This window comes from Diospyros lotus, unplaced genomic scaffold (genome assembly GCF_014633365.1).
Source record: "Diospyros lotus cultivar Yz01 unplaced genomic scaffold, ASM1463336v1 superscaf1, whole genome shotgun sequence".
NCBI lineage: Eukaryota > Viridiplantae > Streptophyta > Magnoliopsida > Ericales > Ebenaceae > Diospyros > Diospyros lotus.
This window is the reverse complement of record NW_026267104.1, coordinates 5,743,206-5,758,072: the sequence shown is the minus strand read 5'-3', so window position 1 is coordinate 5,758,072 and position 14,867 is coordinate 5,743,206. Positions and strand designations below refer to the sequence as shown.

At 36.5% G+C, this 14,867-nt stretch overlaps 2 protein-coding genes across 2 annotated transcripts in view; one reads left to right on the top strand and one right to left on the bottom strand.

Moving 5' to 3' along the window:
- Window positions 1-4,653: 4,653 nt before the first annotated feature.
- Window positions 4,654-7,016, top strand: LOC127792944 (F-box/kelch-repeat protein At1g30090). Its single transcript, XM_052323626.1, has 2 exons — window positions 4,654-4,812; window positions 4,940-7,016. Exon 2 carries the CDS (start codon window positions 5,539-5,541, stop codon window positions 6,769-6,771), a length of 1,233 nt encoding a protein of 410 aa, XP_052179586.1. The 5' UTR covers window positions 4,654-4,812; window positions 4,940-5,538; the 3' UTR covers window positions 6,772-7,016.
- A 427-nt stretch (window positions 7,017-7,443) lies between these two features.
- LOC127792943 (cullin-4) overlaps window positions 7,444-14,867 on the bottom strand; it is a 30,371-nt gene continuing 22,947 nt past the window's right edge. Inside the window, exons 4-17 of the mRNA XM_052323625.1 lie at window positions 13,611-13,791; window positions 13,223-13,345; window positions 12,821-13,108; window positions 11,218-11,343; window positions 10,787-10,888; window positions 10,636-10,689; window positions 9,421-9,527; window positions 9,255-9,315; window positions 9,028-9,159; window positions 8,753-8,890; window positions 8,576-8,656; window positions 8,274-8,354; window positions 8,069-8,149; window positions 7,444-7,797 (exon numbers count right to left, since the gene is read on the bottom strand). Of these exons, the coding sequence (XP_052179585.1) occupies window positions 7,684-7,797; window positions 8,069-8,149; window positions 8,274-8,354; window positions 8,576-8,656; window positions 8,753-8,890; window positions 9,028-9,159; window positions 9,255-9,315; window positions 9,421-9,527; window positions 10,636-10,689; window positions 10,787-10,888; window positions 11,218-11,343; window positions 12,821-13,108; window positions 13,223-13,345; window positions 13,611-13,791 (1,669 nt within the window). The 3' untranslated portion in view covers window positions 7,444-7,683. The remainder of the gene's footprint in view (window positions 7,798-8,068; window positions 8,150-8,273; window positions 8,355-8,575; window positions 8,657-8,752; window positions 8,891-9,027; window positions 9,160-9,254; window positions 9,316-9,420; window positions 9,528-10,635; window positions 10,690-10,786; window positions 10,889-11,217; window positions 11,344-12,820; window positions 13,109-13,222; window positions 13,346-13,610; window positions 13,792-14,867) is intronic.

Below are 14,867 nucleotides of genomic sequence, written 5' to 3'. Positions count from 1 at the left end.
GCGGCGGCGGCGGCAAGTGGCTGTCACTGCGGCGGCGGGCGGTTGCTTTGTGAGGGAGATGAAGTGGGTGGGTGAAAGGAGTAATGGGGGGGGTTGAGGGGTATTTTAGTATTTTACTTTTATTGTGTTTATTTATTTATTTTGTTTATTTTTTTAAATAAATAATGGTCAAATCTGACAAAGTGGCTATTTCATGTAATTAGTTTGTTTGAAAGTACATAAACGTTTTTTTTTTTAAAAATGGGATAAAAACGAATTTTACATTTAAATAGTGATTATTTTTTGCCATTTCCACTTCTATTTACAACCATAGAATTTGTTCTATGTAACTATTCTAATTAAAATATTAAATTTTACTATTTACAGTCACACTTACTACTTTTTACAACCATTTACATACCAAATATACCCTTCACACACTCAACTCTCAAAAACTACACCCACGCGCATCAAACCCTATTCTTCTTCTTCTTCTTCTTCTATGACAGCGCCACCGACTTTGCTTGCCTCATCCAGCCTGTTGAAGTCCTCCAAATCGCATAATCAGTAAAAATTGTACCTTCTAGTTTAATTGATTTCATGGTAGATGTAATAGTGTTAGGACTCGTCGGAGTTCCCGACCGACGCTTGGTTAGCGCCCGAACCTGGGCGTTCGGGGGAACTGGCACCCCCGAACCCAATTGTTCGGGGGAAGCCCTGCCCTCCGAACAGCGAGTTTCGAGAGGCTGGGGCTCTCCCGAACCACGTTGTTCGGGGGAAGCCCCGCCCCCCGAACAGCGAGTTTCGGGGGGCTGGGGCTCCCCCGAACCACGCTGTTCGGGGGGCTGGGGCTCTCCCGAACCACGCTGTTCGGGGGAAGCCCCGCCCCTCGAACAGAGAGTTTCGGGGGACTGAGGCTCCCTCGAACCACGTTGTTCAAGGGGCAACTTGCAATTTTATATTTTATATATATTATACATATTTTATATTTTATAATAGTTATAGTTATAATAATTTATGTATATAAAATATGTATGTATATAATAGTTTATGTAATATAATTATGTATAATTATATATATATAATTATAACTATATATATAATTATAATTATAACTATATATTATAATATATAAAATATATATATATATATATATCTCCTGAACCTTGAGGTTCAGGAGAAATCAATTCTTCCGAACCTCAAGGTTCGGGAGAATTGATTTTCTATTATTTTATATTTTATAATAATTATATATATTATACATATTTTATATTTTATAATAGTTATAGTTATAATAATTTATATATATAATAATTTATGTAATATAATTATGTATAACTATATATATAATTATAATTATAACTATATATATTATAATATATAAAATATATATATCTCCTGAACCTTGAGGTTCAGGAGAAATCAATTCTCCCGAATCTCAAAGTTCGGGAGAATTGATTTTCTCCGAATCTATAGATTCGGAATTTCTTCAATCTCTCGAATTTTAAGATTCGGGGGATGGGGGATGCCCCGAATCCCAAAGTTCGGAGAAATCCAAATCGCTCGAATCCCAAGTTTCGGGGTATCCCCCAGGCCCCGAACCCCAGGGTTCGGGGCTTCAGGGAAGAGTATTTTTTAATTTTTAATTAATTTTATTTTTTTAATTCATCACTCCTCGTAAATTATGTGATTTAATTTATTCGTAATATATATAAATTATGTTATTTAACTAATGATCGATATTTATGATGTTATAAATTATGTTATTTTTAAATATAAATTATATAAATGCATGTTATTTGATAATATTGAGAAATTATTTTAATTTTTAAAAATATTAATAATTTTTTACTATTTTATATTGATTTACTATAGTTGCTGCTATTTGAAAAAATGATTGTGGCTATGGTGGGTGAGAAAGTGGGTGCACGCGCTTGAGGAGTAATGGTGAGTAGTTAATTTTCAACGATTTAAATGAGGGCAAATATGAGTTTTTATTTAAGGATATTTTAGGAATATTAAAAATAGGTTACAGAGAGTAAAATATGTGGTTTCAAATAGAATTTACCTAAGTCTTATTCAAATGTCTAATCTACCCTTAATAGTTAGTTTTCAAATGTCTCAATAAAATTTCTAAGACATCTTAATCAAAGCATATCCTTAATAGATTCTCTTTAGAAATTTGAACTAAAAGATTTAATTGTCTAAATAAAGACGATTTTGATTACCTTCTTAACAAAAAAAAAAAAAGGTTTCATAATCTCATAAGTCCACAAAATAGAATATATTAACTGTTTGTAATTGATATTTTTGATAAAAATGGATTTTTTTTTAATTTTTTTATAGCAAAACAAGTCAAACAAAATGATATTTCCTAATTTAAAAATGTAGGCTTTTTGTTATAGATACATCCTTGTTTTGATGACGGTTTATTGCACTTAAGAGTTTTGACTTTTTCATCATCTTTTTTATCTCCATCTCATTTTTTCTAGATTATTATCTTATCTTTTAACCTTATTTTTACAAATTTGTGATATTTTATGAATGCAATCTTCATCTACATCTTTGTTTTTGTTACATACAAATCTTTGTAAATTGTAGTGTTTTTCTATTGATGGAATTACTCGCTTAAGTGAGCAAATTTTTTATTTAGTGTGGGAGAGACTTGTTCTTAGTTACAAAAAGATTTTTATTAGTTTGGTAAGTGATTTATATTGTTTTCTAACCCTACTAAAAGGTAGGAATTCTATTTAATAAAACATTCAATATTATGAAGATATAAATCTCTTGTGATTAAGGAATAACCTTAGCATTTATCACGAAGGCTCCAATTATGAGTAAAGAAGAAATTCAAAACAAAGCAACAAAATGGATGGTCACTGATGAGCCTTGTTTGGACAAGGGTAGAGGGCATATGCACGTCCCAAACAGAAACAGCGAGGCAATGGAGGATGGGAGCCCAACCACATTCAATCATCCGCCCGCAACCAAACAGGGCCCCATTCGGAGAGATGGTTTTGGTAGAGTTGGGTTGTCGTCAGATCAGATCAGATCAGATCAGATCATTCTATGGATAAGCCTCACCCATCTTTTCCTACTCTCACATCTTTCTGTAATCCTACTTTTGCTTTACCTAATTCCAATCCCTTCATGCAAGCGGCTGTTAATTAATTAAAGGGCATACTACCAATCCCTTCATTGTTACTGGTCTACCTTCATTTAGCATGGTCTTAAGTTAAAATAACGAGTTCAGTTATAATTACACAGTATAAATATAAAATTACATACAGATCAGTGTGATTTGCTGATATTTTTAGACAAGAAATAATAATAATAATAATTTAGTCAATAATTATCCCATTTTTATATTATGCATCATCAGTTGTATGCTATAGAAGAAGTTACTAGAATGATGTTATTGTTTTTGGCTTTATGGATCATTTCGTGAATAAGGTCATGTATGAAAGGGTTGATGAGTGTCCATTTACAACTTATAACAGATGCAAGAAAAAGTGGTTTTTCCGGTCAATTATCAGCATTTAATTCTTGTAAGGATGGAAAGTGACCTCTTTGCAACTCCTTTCAAACTACGTCAACAAATGATTTTTTTTATTTATTTTTTCATAAAACTATCTTATCATCATCATTAAGTGTGCCTTATCCTCATAATAATATAAATTAATGTAAAAGTATAATAAAATAAAATTTTAACTTAAAATATCTTTTCTAACGAAATCCTCTAAAAAGTAGAATTAGGTATCAAAATTAAAACCCCAAAAATATCCTAAATATTCCCTACATATTTATCCATCCCCAAAAGAAAAAAAGGGCTATGTTCTCTGAATTTCCTTGAAAACTATCTCAAGAACTGGATAGAAAACTGGGGAAAGATTGGAACAGTTAGGGTTTAGGGCAGAAGGCATGAGTGAAATGTGTACATAACCAACTTTATTGACAAAAATGGTGTGAAAATTAAAGCCAGCGGTGGCTGTGACCTGTCCCTACCTGTAGTATTTTCCCTAATTAGTGGCCTAAAGTTGGGATTTTTTTTTATAACTATCTATCTTAATATATAATTTGTATATTGTAAGTGGTATGGTATGAATGAGAAAAAGCCAAATGCCAGTTATATGCGCACTTGTGGCTCGTGTAGCTCACGCTCCTCTCCAATTTAGGAAGGATTTCTCGCTTGTCAACATTATAAAATTGCTTTTGAATTATTAAGTATTAAATAGCAGTTGGTTTCTAAAAAATTGGGGTCCTGCGGACAGTTTAACTGAAAAAACATCAGACCAGCCGTCAGAGTATTTCACTTTCTACCAAACCATATCACTTTAGCCACTGCCACCAACCTTTCTTAAGAAACTAAATTTGATACATTAATTCCAAAAGCATTATTCAATCTCTAACAACACTTTGATATTATGATGATATATATGATTTTATATTAGTTAATGTTTGACTTACGTTCTTGATATTGAAGTTATTTCAATACTGTCGCCCTTTACATATGATTCAATTTTTCAGATCAGAAAATAGTTTTCTAAACTTTGTTTAATAGGGTAAATTAAAGAGGAGGGAATGGGAAAGGAGGAAGGAATAGAGAGTGGACAGACGCTCCATTAGCGCGTGGAAGGCATCTGGAAAGAGGAAACCATGTTTGCCACTTCCAAATTTGAGGCTGGAACTGAGCAAAAAATATCATTTATTTAGAAGAAGAAGGAGAGGAAGAAGAAGGGTATCCTGGTTCTTTTTGCTTCACAAGGGAGTCAGAGCTCTAATCTCATCATCAAGTCACCATCTTTCCACGAGCTTCATACGATTTCTGTATCTGTAAGTTCTCCTTTGGTGTTTCTCTCTCCCTTTCTGCTTCATGGTTTTCATCTCTAGGGTACTATGGTTGTTGAATTATATATGCTTTTACAGAGAATTGAAAACCCATTTCTGTTTTCCCTGTCAGGTGTGTTTCTTTTCTGGATTCGCAATTTTTGAACGAAATAGGGCGAAAAGTTAAGTTGTTTCAGGTGTGTATGCCTGGTGTTTTGAGCTTTTGGTGCCTTTTGCTTCCTTAGGAAGTTGCATAAAAGTTACAACTTTAGACTCTCAAAATTTGTGCTCTGAGAAGCGGAACTGGGATGAAAAGCTGTGTTTGGGCTTGGGGAGAAGGATAAAAGTGTTTAAAGAAGTTGTTTTTGATGTATATGAACGAATTTCAGTTTGGGATTTCGGAAAAGGGTTGTGCCTTTTAGTGTCTTGTGATGTTCATTGAGTGTATGTAGAGCTTTCCGTGGGGAAGGAACTGGTTCAGGATTGCAATCCAAGATTTGATGATTCTTCTGGGGTACAAGACATTTGGAGTTTGAATTCTTGAGATGTTTTAGAATAGGTGGATTTCTAACAATTGGGATTTCAATCCAATGTTGCTGTTTTGCTTAAGCATGCGCTTATTTTAGTTTTTCTGTCATAGAAGAACATAAAGAAATACAATAATTCCATACACTGAAGCAAGGTTTGCTTAAGAGTTTCTGAGGTTGTTGGTACTGTTAGATAAGGCAGAGGATGCAAAGGGTACGAGTTTCGTCGCACCAGGCTCCGGTGCTCAAGCTGGGGGATTCCCAAATGACATTATCCCCAAAGTTTAGGCTTGCTGCAATCCAGTCTTCTCTAAAAGATCCTTCTTTAGAGTTGGAACTGTCGGTGAGGGGAGAATCCCTAATTCCAGGCCTTCCCGATGATGTGGCTCTAAATTGCCTTCTTCGTCTTCCCGTCCAGAGCCATGCAGCTTGCAGGGCTGTCTGTAAGCGTTGGTATCTCATGCTTAGCAGTAAGGAGCGTTTCTTCACCCGGAGAAGAGAACTTGGATTTCACGATCCTTGGCTTTTTGTCTTTGCCTTCCACAAAGGTACTGGGAAGATTCAGTGGCAGGTTTTGGACCTTAGAGAGTTTTCTTGGCACACTATCCCTGCAATGCCTTGCAAGGACAAGGTTTGCCCCCATGGATTTAAATGTGTTTCGATCCCCCATGAGGGTGCTCTGTTTGTTTGTGGCGGCATGGTCTCTGACGTGGATTGCCCCCTCAACTTGGTTTTGAAATACGAAATGCAAAAGAATCGATGGACTGTGATGAAAAAGATGAACACTGCACGTTCCTTTTTTGCAAGTGGCGTAATTGATGGGATGTTGTATGTGGCTGGAGGAAACAGCACGGATCTCTTTGAGCTTAACTCAGCTGAGCTTAACTCAGCTGAAGTCCTTGATCCCACTGAAGGTACCTGGCGCCCAATTGCGAGTATGGGGACAAACATGGCCTCATATGATGCAGCAGTTCTGAATGGGAAGCTCCTTGTGACTGAAGGCTGGTTTTGGCCCTTCTATTTTGTACCGAGGGGCCAGATTTATGATCCAAAAACTGATAAGTGGGAAAGTATGGCTGCTGGACTGAGAGAAGGCTGGACTGGTTCGAGTATTGTAGTATTTGGGCAATTATTTGTCGTCACAGAGCATGAAAGGACGAGACTTAAGGTATACGACACGGATAATGATTCGTGGGAGGCTGTACAAGGACCTCCTTTGCCGGAGCAGATATGCAAACCTTTCTCTGTGACTTGCTTTGGCAGGAGGATCATTGTTGTGGGTCGTAATCTTCATGTAGCTGCGGGTGATATCTCTAGGCTGAACGTAGCAAGCAACTCTGGGAAAAAATCGAGCTTCTCTGTTCGATGGCGAGTGGTGAATGCACCCGAGGACTTCTGTAACTTGACACCTTCAAGTGCACAGGTTTTGCTTGGTTAATATGATCATACAAGAACCGTAGTTTGTAGAGGGAAGATAGATGGGCAGATAGCTGTTAGAATTTTCGATCCCGTGTACCAACAACATGTTGCCTCACCTATTTATCTTTTCCCTCATTTACTTAAACCAGCCATTGTGTGGGCACGAGTAGATGGTGTGAATCTTTTGCTTGCAATATTTTATCATGTGGTTGAATTGTTACACTGAGCATTTTATATGGAAATGAAGATCTGCACGTTGTTTTATTGTTTTGCAATATCAGCAGGCTATTTGTTAATTAACAAATTAGTGGGGCACAAGCTTTTGCGTCCTTTCCTTCTTGGACACCCAAGAGTTCTTGCCATGGGTCAGAAATTGTTCGCGCTTGTTTGTGAGTAAAAAGTCACAAGTTCAGATTGTAAGAACAATCTTTTGTTAAATCTCTTTATAAGACAAGAAGAGTTACATGCAACAACCACCCTCCCGACTCTCAGAGCACTGAGATAGGGAGTGTGGGAGTGCGTTGAATGTTTGAAACAACTGCATCCAGATAAAGTGCCGGGGGATGTGCTGGAAGTGCCAGAATTGGGATTATGTGAACTGAAAGAACTAAGGTTAACACCAAAACACCTTATGTAGCTGCTGCCTGATTTTCATCATGCCTGCAACTTTTCATTTTCTTCCATTCTTGAGTTAAACTGAAAGCTCAACTTATTTCATCTCCTTCATGCATCGCACAAGTAGCATAACTTTGAAGGTGATCACAAGTTTATGATTTACAATTAGTCTTTGGAGACAACAAAGATACAAGCTATAAAATTACTCTGTACGTGATCTGACATGGGATCGATAACATTGGACCTCCTGAAACAGAGATGCACTTTTTTTCTGTGTCATTTACAAGAAAGAACATATAATTCGAAAAAAGTCGGTTTAGGCAAGGTAGTTGTATATCTGAGGGTTGTTCTTGTCTCGCTCAAGGTACTCTCGATCGATGAGGCTTTCAATTCTCTTCTTCAAGTCAGCTGGCTTGATTGGAAACTTGAGCTGTGACAGTCACCAAAACAAATACACATTTTCAGCCATCCGAGTTCAATAATACTGACCCTAACATTAGAAAAGTTTTTTTAAAAAAAAAACATTAGAAAAGCCTTGGTTCTCTATATTGCATCCACCAACATTGATCGATAACAATTGGCTTAAGTGGTTAATTTTGAGCCTTCCTGGTCTAGTGGGATTAAGACTTGAGATTGTAGTCATTGTTGGGTAAATTCAATGCTTTCATAAGTAAAGTTAAGAAACAAAATTTGTTTGTCACCTGCTGGAAGAGTTCAGTTATTAGAAGCGTGTGACTTAGAACTTTCCTTGTCTTCATGATCCGAACAATAGCAGCATCAATCTGCAATTTGAGCAAATACTTAATTATCCATTTGAATCTGTCAAACTGTGGCGTTCTCTGAATCTATGATGCTTCTTTTATATATCTAAATGAATCTGGAAGCGATCTAGAATGAGATTAAAACCTGATATTGACGATCCTGAAATACTCTTTCAGTTGTGCTCGTATTCTCTTCCACAGTTTCTTTCATCTGTATTGCATTTACCTGTCCCAAATAAATTGAGTTAGCTTTAGAACCTCCCATGTCCACAGCATGAGAATGGCCCCCAATTCCAAATCCCATGTTGTGGTGTGGATTAAGTGGTTAAATTTAGAAAAGAAAGGAAACAGAATTTCGGTTTTATGTTTCATTCTGATACTAGCCAGTCTCCTTTCACCTAAAGTTTTGATCAAAATCTTAGCTACTAAATGTACAACTGGATTCACCTTTATACGGTAGAGAGGAGCAGTAAAACCTTCATTAAACAAAAATGAATCATCATCCTCCACATCTCTCCCTTTGGGCAACTGCATAAAACAATTTCTTAAGAGACAAACAGAAATCCAAAATTCCTATCCAGGAAAGGGAAAAGAAAACGTCCTATACGTATTAACCACACTCACCTTCTGAAGGACACGAACTTTTCCACAAGCAAGGGATTGCAAAGTCCTCCTCAGCTCCTTATCCTCGATGCCGGTAGAATCCTTAATATCTTGAAAGCTAAGCTTTTCAGCATCGTTAAACAGCATTAAAACAACAGTCTGTAGCACAACAGACACAAAGACCATCACCATAAGAGTTATAGAAGTTCCGACTTGTCCAGGAAGCATCAATAAAATTAATCAGAGGAAAAAAATCAATGCATAAAATAGCATGCAAGTGCCCAAATGAGGCCAACCTGAAATAGAGAAACTGCCAGTTCCTTTTTACCCTTGGGGAATTCTGCTTTTAACAGGCAGTGGCCTAATGAATTTTGCCACATTAATCGCCTCCCACTATACTTGCTTAGGTAAAACTCCTTAAAAATGTCCTGCATAACCAGGCAAAAGAAATGTTCCAGGTAATTATATAGCCAATATGGCATATGCATAGTGGGATGCAGCCATTCCTTGGCTTGTACCGAACCTGATATACATTGAGTTCGTGAGGAAGCCGAACATCCATTGGCGGATATGTTGGCCAGTACCTATGGCACAACAAAAAATACAAAAAGTCAGATTCCTTCAAAAACTGGCCTGGGCATTACAATAATCCATCCTAAGGAGTAACACCAAGTAAGATTGAACCCGACCCTGTTGTTAAAACATGGACACTCATCTCAATCCCTGATGGTAGTTTTGTCCTGGCTTGGGAAGATTGCTTGAAAGACTCATTTATTTCTTTTGACAACTCAATGTCCTGCAAAATCGTTCAATTATTACACAAAAATAATATCACACCTTTTTGTTGAACTTCCTATCCAATCATATGCAATGCTAGTTAAACCACGCTATGCAAAAAGGACCAGAATGATGATATAAAAACTAATGAAGACATCTGGGAATACAATAGCATTTCTTTTCAAAGCAACAAATCCAGTGATCAAAACACCAGAAACTATTTCTCAAGTGGCTGGTAAACTCAGCTACCAATAAACTGCAATATTCATATCAAACACGGAGAATAAAAGTTCATGATGTATTCACTTACATTAGACCGTATACAACTTTAACCTTGTACAGTTGTACTGGACATTTAAACTCACTATACTATCCTACATTATACCATCTCATATATTTTATTACTTAAATAAATTATATAAAGTATAAATTTCATACAATTTGTACCTCTTGCAAATTATTGGCTTGTCAGGAAAGCAAGATAGATGAAGCCCCAAGTTGGACAACTTCAAATGTATCTTGGCCTCCTCCTCCAAAGAAAACAAAGATAAACCCTATAGAAAGGTGGGAGGAGGTAAGAGAAATAAGTATGTCACAGCCCGATCAGTCCAGGCCAAATTAAGTGTTTTTTTTTTTTTTGTTGGCTGGGGGGGGGGGGGGGGGGGGGGGTTAACAGTAAGGTTTCTCCTTCGTGATTGGAAAGTCATGAGTTTGAGTTGTAGAATAGCCTCTTAGTATTTAAAAAGAAAAAAAGAAAAGGATTATGCAAAAAATTGACCATCCCCTGATCCTCATAAAGCAGGTTGCTTTGGGCTGTCATGCACTGGGGACAGCTTTTATATATACATGTGTGGATTAGTAGGACAGAATTATCAACATTTTGAGTTGGAACAAACAAGGTAAACAAGGCACGCTGTAAAACACAATGTATTACTATTAATCTATTAAAATTATTAGATTTAAATCAACTTCCATCTTTTCCGATATACTTGCACCAATGCAAGTTAAGAACCAACATTTGTGGTCAACAGCTAGAGATATCTGTAAAAATTATGCATCCTGAAGGCACTTTTCCTTTTTCAGTTTGAAATTGGCAAAAGAAGGTACATATCAACAAAGATACTCACTTTGAACATTCCTTCAAGTTTATTGGTGAACTGGCTGCCACACTCAGTTTTCAACTGTGACAATGAGGGAAACTTCTTAATATGATCAACAGGTGAATGATGTTTCACAAACAGACAAGACAGGAAAGATAGAAAGAAAAGCATCCTTCACCTTGGAAATCATGGACTTCTCCGCATCAATGGAAGCACTCTTTCCCAACAGTAGCCTTTTTGCCAGATCCTTCTTGTAGAATGCTTCAAATACATCCTTACCCTGGTTAACAGAACACAAAAGATGAGAGATTATTCGTTGCTCCTTTTTTTTTTTTTTCCCACTTCTCGGTGAGTTAGGTTGAAACCTACAAGCCCACCCTCATTTTAGACCCAGCACTTTTACAATGACATACTTTTACTGTTATAATTGATGTTATTGATAAACACTTGTTCTTAACAAACTAAAATCATTAAAAAAAAGAAGCAAAAGAAAATTCAATGAAAAAACATCCAGACTTTTTTTATTAAAAAAACGAAAATCATCGAACAGTATAAAAGCACCAAGTATAATTCAAAGGAAATTTCCATGAAAAAAAAATCCAGATTTACCTGTATAAACCTGAACAAAACCAAGACTCTGTCAAGCATACCCTCCAATTCCTCTTCAGATGTACCTTTATTTCCAGCACGAAGCTTCTCGTCTAGAAATTTTGCAATCAGCTCAGCAGGTCGGTTCTACAACAAATCAAAACATATTCTTAGTTGAAAGAACAATATTCAAGTTTGACCTAGTTACAAATATGCCAAAGATTATAATAATGATGATCCATATTCCTGGGGAATTCAGCATAAACAGAAGCCAATTTACACAACCAGGTTAGGTTATCCAAAATGAGCATCCTATCCTAGAATTTGAAAAATGACAATGGCTACCTGAATTATTCAAACACTATTGGTGACAAACAAGTATTGATTGACTAGATGCAATTATAAATTTTCTGATTCCCTAATTTGCTCTTCTAACATAATTATAAAAATAAAATAAATAATTAAGACTTGAACATAGAAACTTCCCAAGACAAGAGATTTGATACCATGTTATCACTTGATTTAAAAGCTTAAAACTGTTGAAAGGGTAGTTTTATCTTTTATACAATTACTTATATTCCACACAGACTTTTTTAGTTTTTTATGTGTGGCCAGATTTTCCTTCATAATTGGCAAATAAATGAACTAATAAATATCTGGTTGGCAATAAGATTTCAGAATAGGGTTTCTGTCTGCTCCAATACAATGTTAAATTATTGACTAGCAATTCATGTAAATCAAACTGTGATGGTTCCAACAATATTAAATGTCCTGTCCAAGCCACGGAACTCACCTTCAAGAATTCTAACAAATGATGATTGAAACAAGACTCAGAATTTTTGAAACATGAAAAGGTCATTTTCCATTTCAGCTGTGGTTGCAAGTAACCTACTATTAAAGATACGGAAGAAAGAAATAATAGGGAAAGAGCTCCAGTATCAAGATCTTCATTAGTGTGTAAACTGACTGCACTTGGACTAGTCCTATTTATTTTGTTTATTGAATCAGTAGAAATGTGTCTGGATGGTTGCCTAATGGTTATTAAACATTTTATAGTAAGCTGATGCTTTTGTTAAAAGCATATTCCTTAATACATAGAACTATTCTACTTAAACTTTGGTGATTAATAAATGGATAAGTATTTACAACTAGATTGGAGATGATCACTAATCTCCAGCGAGTGCAGTGAAGGACTCTTAACTCAACTGCCCATTTGATTTATTGTATCATCAACTTACTTCAATCTAAGCGATCTCATAACAAGAGTAAAATACCTCTCTTTCAGGACCAAACATGTCCCTTAGATGTAGCAGTCAATTAGTGGGCATTCAAAGAAGATATACACCCCTACTGAATGTGAATAAAAGAAAACACTCTCATCCTAATCTCTTTACCATGTTTCTTAACACTCTTCGAAATGTTCTTCTTCACATCCTTCTCACATCTACTTTGGGCAGATTGGTACCTTTTGGTAATAGTTTCCCCCACTTCCATTCCCACCAAACAAGTAAAAGTGTCTACCCCAAGATCATGGGGTTTTCCCCTAGTACCAGACAGCACCAGAATGTATCTAATGGAAAAGCACTTTGATCCGTGTTAAGAATAACTTTGAGATCATACTGACCTGCCGAAGATTAATGAGATGCTCAAACGAATCTTTGATAGTGTTGCAAAATGTTTCATTCTTAGAGAAGCTTTCTTCCCATATTGTATCAAGAGATGACTTAAATTCCAAGAGGCAGAACACCATATCTTTATCTTTCTCTTCATCCAAGACAATGCCCTGCCCAGTTCTCCGGATGTAAGACCTAAGGGCCTGCCTTAATGATTCGAGGGCATTGACCATTGAAAAGATAAGGTACACCCTCTGAAGATCCTCAGTACGCTTCCCATCCATCAGCATTGTGAAGCCCTGGACATACCAGTAAAACCTCAAGCAACAGAAAGAATGGTAACCTAGTGCACATAAAGTGCCTGCAAGCAATAACAAGATAAAGAATTTGAAAACTCAGATCATAATTTAAACCTTGTCAAGGATTGCAGATATATGGCGTTCAAGGAGCTGCCTTTCAGCAATTGCTACCAATGGCTTTCTCGTACTTGCGTCCAAATAAAGTAAGCATCTATCATGTTCTTCATTCAACCTTACCTGGAAGGATAAATTATCCCCAGATGTAAAAAAAAAAAAAAAAAAAAAAAAAACCCTCAAAATCATGAAATACAATTCAAAACAATAAGCAAGTGATCAATTTCTCTTCATTTAGGTGGTGTAAAGAAAATTACAAGGTGCAGAAGGTAGAGATAAAATAGAATAGTGCATGAACCTCTTTAGTACTTGAAAAGAAATAAAGAAGCAGCAAAATAGAAGAATCTTGAAAAGGGGAGAAGCAGTAAAAGAAAAGAACATAGCAAACCTCAACATGTTTCAAGTAGTCTGGAACATCAGATTGCTGCATGTATTTGACACCTTCAGCAGCATAAAATTCAGATGTGCGCTCGAGGAATGGCTTCTCAAAGCTCTCTGAGTAAATTCCTAGAGCAGTGAACATCTTCAAAAGATGGTTAAGTAGAGTCCTATCAACTGCTTCACCTAATCTGGAAGACCACAAGAAGAATGCAATTTATTATAATATGATTACAAGAAGAGTTTATACTGACAAGGGATGTTTTTATGCTTTTTCCTTAGCAATGCTTTATGCTTTATCAATGATTCAAATCGTCTGGCAGACATGCTTTGCAAGTCATTACAACATGCTAACTCCATCCAATAATATATTTGGTAGCAGAGAAAAAATGGGGGCAAGGAAATTTTCAACAAAAGAAAACTTTTGTTTCTCTTGTTTGGTTAGATGAGAACAGAAATACAGCAACATTGAATCTTAACCCACCAAAGAACTAAAGAAGGAAAATAGAAGTCCCCGCTTTCACACAAAATTTGTGCCGCACAAGTTTAAAGTCAGAATCGAGAACACATGTTCAAGGCATGGTAAGTGTTGTAGAGCTTAGGAAGAAGGGAAGGAGCAAATTTGGGAAGTCATATACAACATGCAACACATCTGGGCTTGATCTTCTTGCCTTTTACATTTTATGGCTGTTCACTCATTTTCTTTAATGCCTTTTTCCCTTTTTTATTCTTTGGCTAGAGAGGGACATGGGATGGGGGAGCATGCTTTATTAGGTTATAGTTAAGGTGGTATAAGCATTAGCTTTCTTCTTTTGGCGTCCTTTTGGTAGAACCCTCACAAAATTGATTGAATCTAGCAATCGAAACAATAGGAATTCTCTGATTACAGAAGCTTACAGCAGCTATGAACGAATCAAACCAAAAGAAAGCAAATATCGGCCTATTCGAGGGGGCCTTCTCTCTCCCACAACTTCTTCCAAATTTTCCAGCTGCCTTCTCTCTCCTTTCCCCCTCCCTTTTATATGTATTCCTTAGTCCATTACAGCCACGTGAGTTGTTATTCCCTCCCTAACTGAATGTGACTCTTCTGACCTTGAGTCATTTTCCTTGGCTGCCCCTGCTTCTCCCCTCCTTTTACGTCGCTGGTAAGCGTGACTAACAGGGGTCCTAACACCTTTATCAAGTTAGAGGTTAAGGTAGCACGAGCATCTTTATTTGTTAGGCACAGGATGTCTGGGTCCTGAAATATAGCTTCATAGATCTTTCT